The 6,000-nt window shown below is 38.6% G+C and overlaps 1 protein-coding gene across 6 annotated transcripts in view; it reads left to right on the forward strand.

Moving 5' to 3' along the window:
* The window catches only part of XRCC4 (X-ray repair cross complementing 4), an 89,357-nt gene extending 84,293 nt beyond the window's left edge, over window positions 1-5,064 (forward strand). For all 6 annotated transcript variants that reach the window (XM_032096790.1, XM_032096789.1, XM_032096786.1 and 3 more), the window contains one exon: window positions 4,898-5,064. In XM_032096790.1, coding sequence (XP_031952681.1) covers window positions 4,898-5,049 — 152 coding nt within the window. In that variant the 3' untranslated portion in view covers window positions 5,050-5,064. The remainder of the gene's footprint in view (window positions 1-4,897) is intronic.
* Window positions 5,065-6,000: the final 936 nt, after the last annotated feature.

Below are 6,000 nucleotides of genomic sequence, written 5' to 3' on the forward strand. Positions count from 1 at the left end.
TTTGGGGTTTTTTTTTTGGTTTGTTTGTTTTTGTTTGGTTGGTTTTCTGTTTGGTTTTTTTTGTTGTTTGATGTTTAGGGTGGGCTTTTTTCTTTTTTGTTTTGGGTTTTTTTGTTTGTTTGTTTTTCTTGTTTGGTTGGGTGTTTTGGTTTTGTTTTTTTTAGGGTTTTTATTTTGTGTTTTTTGGCTTTTTTGGGGGGGCTTTTGTTTGTTTTTTTGTTGGGTTTTTTTTTGTTTTGTGTGGTGTTCTTGGTTTGGTTTGGTTGGGGTTTTTTTTTTTTTTTCAATTAAAGTATTGTATTTAAAAAACTTTTAGAAAAGGGTGATGTCAGGAAAAGAATACTTTGCAAATAGAAAACTCAGTGGTAATACAGCCTAGAAGGGTGAAATGTAAACTTCCTTACTGAGCTGAATACAATTTATAAATTTTGTGTAGCTGGATCTCAACTTTTTGCCGGAGTTGTTTTAAAATGTGTCTTCATAAACACTTCCCATGGAGATATTCTTTGTAAAAATAAATGTTAATAACCAGCTGACAGAGAATTTATAGAACCTCGGTCTCAACTGCCTCTCGGCCCCAGGGGATTATGGTACAGTAAACCCAACTTTATACAAAGAATGAAATATACAGTAGGGCAGAACAAAGGGAATGGGGAATGGCTCTCGTTGTTTTCCGAAAATTAATATAGTGACATATTCCTGTTGCTTTCAGCCAAGCAGATGCACGGACAGTAAATACCAGTGTTTAATTTTGGATCTCTGAGTGATCTAAACAGATCTATTTCTAATGAAAAATGCCAGGCTCTGTACACGGGGTAACCTCAGCGTAGGCAGGAATGGTGTTTCCTCAGTTGCCTGTCAGGAATGACTTAATTGTGCTTTGCAGATACTGCCTGCATCCTCGGGATGTGTTAATTTCCATACCCATTCATTTAGAAGGCTCTGCCGAGGCTGTCAAAGAGATGCTAATTATTATCAGCCGTGGTGATCCCTGGGGAATTTTGCTGGGATTGAGAAACCATGAAATTGCTGGAGTTATACTACAGGCAGGGATTAAAGTGATGCGTTCTGCTCCCTCTCTGTTCTGTCCTTCCTCTGGCAGCTTGGGGGACAGCTCTCACAGGCAGTCCTGGTGCTCTTCAGGTGATAGTTTGGTGACCACTTGGTCCCCTCTCAGCCCATTTTTTGTGTAATATTGGTGCTGATTTTAAGTTAAGTCATCATCCAAGTTCAGTTGAGTAATTCCATGGAGCAAAGCATGCTGCCTGGAGTTAAGGCAGAATTCAACCAGGGAGTTCTGCTCTGCTGACAGGAGGGCTCTGGGAGGAATTTAGGGGAGCTGCAATAGTGTTAGCATCTGAAAATCTGAACAGATTTTCCTAAGTCTTTCCTACTTGGATGAAAAAGAGAACTTTTCATTCAGAAGAGAAATTGAAATTGTCAGAATTCTGTGGTGCTGTTGATGAAATCTCCAGGATAGGAGATAATTTTAAATAAAGGCCTTTCTTCAGGATAAATGCCTATGTCCTTTAAAAATATTTCCTCTTCTATACCAGTCTGGAAAAGCTTTTTTTTTTTCTTAATCAGTGCAAGTTCTTTACTGTGATGAAACGAAATACATTTCATTTAGTGGTACATGCTGAAAATGTGAATGTTCCTTGAATCCATTTGTTCATTTGTTATATCTTAAATATGTAACAGCAAGGTGAAGAGAAGTGGTGTCTGTGACTGTGTTTCCTATAGGTAAAACCTCATTAATTGCAGCTTTTTTCCCTGCCTCTGGTCCACCATTTATAATTTGGACATCAAGGCTGTGTATTCTGTCAGTGTGAAGTTAGGTCATTGCAGGCAAACAAATTCCTCAAATTTGGAAAACTTCTGCTCATTTTTGGCTTGCCTTTGTTCCTGTTTATATTTTTTTATGGCAAAACTAAGCTTTTGGTGCTGATTTTAGCCCTTTATTGCTGTACTGAGAGGATCTGGATCCTGTTTTCTCATTGACGCTGCCATGAATAATTAGACAAGTCACAGCTGTAGAATGTTCATTAGAGGTGATGATACAGAGACTGAAGGTGCACAGAGTTGGGTTTTTTTCAAACTGAAAGTGGATGTGACAGGTTGGAAGGTATTTCCTTTTAAACCATTGACTTCCGTATATCAAAATAAAGTAATGCAGAAGTGTGTTGTAGAATCTATCTGGACTGCCTCTCTATAACTAGGCTACAGAAATTAATTTCTGTTCTTTCAGAGATCCCGATGCTTTATTTCCAAATGTCTTGAGGATGAGTCCTGGCATTTTTCTGTATTAAAGGCATCTTCTATTTCCAGGTCCCCAACATTGTGGGGCTGCACTGACTTGATTTCATCCTGGCTCTTCCAAACCAACCACAGCTATTTTTATTTTTCAGTTATTTTCTAGAATATCCTATTGAAAAACTCCCTCAACCCACCAAATAATACCACTTCTCAAAATTACAAAAAAGAACCCCCAAAACAACAAGAAGCCCTCCAACAAGCAGAAGTTTTTATTTAAAGTCTTTAATCTTCTTGCCACAAACATTCTTTTAGTATTTGAACTATGATCCCCTTCTTGCTGTCCTATCAATCTTATTTCTTGCAGTTACTCACCTGCAGAGTGTGTTATCTATTGGGAATGTTTTCTTTTCTAAATCAATGTTTGGTGTAGGAGGTTTAATTACTGTTTTTCATCCAGCACTAGTCCTGTCTATGTTTAAATTGCAATATTCCTCTCAAAGGTACAACAATCATTCATACTGAATTACGTAATATAGAAGTAAGAAATTTAATTTCACAAGGAGTCAAGAAACTTTGCTTCCTTAAAATGTTGCTTAAATTTAGACAGAAAATATTTCCAGAATGCAAAGCTAGGCTTGTGCCTAAGACTGTCTCTCATTTTTCCAAAAGGTTTCTACGTTGAGCAATGGATAATATTTTGCTGAAGCTTTCTTTGGCTTTTAGTCAAGTGCTATAAATGAATTCAGTAATGGGAGTTATTTTTGGGCAGCAGTAGTGTGTGTGTGTTTAAAGTCCAGTGGTGATGCACGGTGCTGTGAGAATCAAGTGTATTCCATCTTTTCTTCAGCAGTTCTGAGAGTTTTGGCTTGAAAGAAAGAAGCAAACACAACAAAAAGCCCCAAGCTTGTGGTGATCAACCCTCACCCATGAGCCACTCTGCTGCTATTTGTGAGATTGAATTCTGGGCCACCCGAATGAGAAACATTTCTTTTGGTATTATTAAAAGAAATTTTTTTTTTTTTGAAACTAAAGAAGGGAAAAATCTTTTAAAAATTCTTTTTAGACACGGAAGAGTTCTGTGTCTAAACAGCAAAAAAAATGCTGAGCATGAGGGCCGTGATCACCAAATTGCACAGGTGAAAACACAGGGACATTTTTTTACTATGTTAGGAAAAAGTAGGTTTTTGTGTATGAGATTCACCTCTGGATCTACTTTTTGGCCAAAGAAGAGGGTGTGGTAGGAGAACAGCAAAAAGGAAGGACAGGAGTTATGACAGCAAAATTGTTCAAATCTGTTGGGTTCTTGACAGTAAACTGTTCTGTGTGTATTCATTATGAAGAGGCCAACTTTGGACAGTGATGTTGCGATCTATAAAACAGTGTTTGTGCAAGTGTTGGACACACTGCCCCAGACAGGTAAAGAGTTACTATCATGAACATATATTCAGCACTGAACACTGGAAAAGTATGCATATGTAGTTAAAGTTTAGTGTGGAGACTTCGGCTGTCGTTTAAACCTTCTCAGCATTTACTGTAGGAATGTATCTTGTCTGCGCTGGACTTTAGAACTTGTTAATTAGCTCGTGCCTTGGAAATACGTCAGCTAATACCTGTTGTCACCCTGCAAATTTCTGCAAGTCTATGATGCAGTGTAGTGCGTGCTGGTGAATATTTAATATTACTGAATGTTAAGCATGTGCTTCACTGTGCTGCACTGGCTCCAGGGAGCTTCTGATTAATTTATCAGTGTTCTTGGCCAGAAACACATGTTTCTTTGAGAAACAGTGAAAATGCCACTTGTAGGCTGTGTGTTACCTCCCTGCTTCATTTTCAGCACACATGGATAACCAGTGTGAAAGGAATGGAGAAACAGCACTCGTGAAAACCTTTTGTATTGAATCTCTAATTATGGCATCTGTCATCCACATGAGGATTAAACCTCCCTAAAATGCACAGAAACGTAATAAACAAGGAAGTTTCCCTAATAGCATCAGCTTCAGTCACCACATTATTATTTAATATATTTCAGCTGAAGTTTGTGCTGTTCTGGATATCGTTGTCTTGAAAATTATAGGTAATTAAAGATTTCATTTTGAAAGCAGGAATACCAAATGAAAATATGCTGCAGGATGTTGATAGCTGGAATAAAAATGTCTGCATAACTTCTGAATGCATTTATAGGGGTTTTTTTTATGGAGGGTTTTAGCTTAAGGAAGGATCTGTTTGTCTTGACATTTGAGTTTTGAGTAGGTGATTGTCAAAGCGGAGGAGGTTTGTTGCTTAAGTGTACATAAAGCATATTGTATGAATTCACATGGTAATTTAAATAGGTAGGTGAACCTGGACAGAGCCTGCTTCACTCAGCTTCAGCAAAGGAGGCAGTGAAAATCCAGACAGATTGTCCAGTTTGGGGTTGCTGGTCTTTCTCTCTGCTGGCTACAAAGACGTATCAAGGCAAGATTATCTTTCTGGTTTAAATTTTGAACTTGCCTTTATGTCACAAACTTCTCCCAGTTCTGAGGCCATCTTGGCAGTGCAGAGATTTTCATAAGAATGAAACAAAAAGGGAATATTTTAGGGGTTGTTTTGAAACACTTCATGGTGGATTTCTTTTGACCTTGGGTGGTTTTCCTCTTGGCAGCTCCAGAACGAAGGGATTCCTCGCTCCTGGGCAGCCCAGACGTCATGGACCCAGCTCCAAGGAGAAAAAGAAGGCAAAGAACAGCAAAACCAGCAGGGACAGGAGCTAAGGTGGCTGCTTACGAGGCAGAGCAGCCAGCCCAGGAGAAGTAAGCAGGTTTTAAATGTACTGAAATGTTTTTCCATTCACAGGCATCATCGGGTTCATGGGATTCCAAACCCAGCTGGGCATGGACAGCCTCTGGTTGAGAAGGGAGGTTGGGCTTGGGCCACCCTTCCAACCTCACCAGCCTGGGATTCTGCCTTTGGGATTTCAGTGGAAAGAGATTACCTCTCGATTCCATCTTTAATAGATTTTTCTGAAAATGAAATCTCCGGGCAGAAAAAATTTGTTCCCTCTTAAACACAAAGGATTTGTAACACTTAAAAGTGTTTCTCTTCTTATATCCATTTCAGCTTCTGGAAATATTTCCACATGTTCTGGGGGGTGCTTACAGATCTGCATAGAGTTGCCTCAGAGATGCAATGGGATTGGTAGTATTTCCTTCAAAAACCTATTATTTTTCCTAAAGATATGGCAAATTACATTTGAAAATACCTATTTTCCATTTCTATCTGTGATATTCCATGGACTATGAACTCTTTAAACTGCTGTGGACACAAGTAGATTACAAAGGCGTTTCCCACGATTAGGGAAGTTTTCTGTTTAAATCAGCAGGAGAACTATCTCATTTTGATGTAGAAGGTTGTGGTTTGATGCCAGCTAGGAATGTTTGAATTTACAATCCTGTTTTATTAGTTAAAAAATTGCATTTTTTTTAGGATGGCATAGAAATATGTCCCATCTTGCTTTTTTGTTCTTTTACATCCCAGTCCATTGCAATGAAAAATGCACTTTCCTCACTGTATTTGGTCAGTTTGATTTTGAAACCTGCCTGCTTTTGCCTGAAATTCAGGTTCATTTTATTTAGTATTGATTGTTGAAGGAAAACCTATGGAGGCAAGCTATTGCAAAGGAATATACAGAGGCCTTGGACTGAGTAATTGTCTGTTTATAAGCATCTGAGTGCTGTGTTGGGGGGGACAGCCAAGATAGTACTGACA

The sequence above is a fragment of the Corvus moneduloides genome, chromosome Z (genome assembly GCF_009650955.1).
Source record: "Corvus moneduloides isolate bCorMon1 chromosome Z, bCorMon1.pri, whole genome shotgun sequence".
Lineage (NCBI taxonomy): Eukaryota > Metazoa > Chordata > Aves > Passeriformes > Corvidae > Corvus > Corvus moneduloides.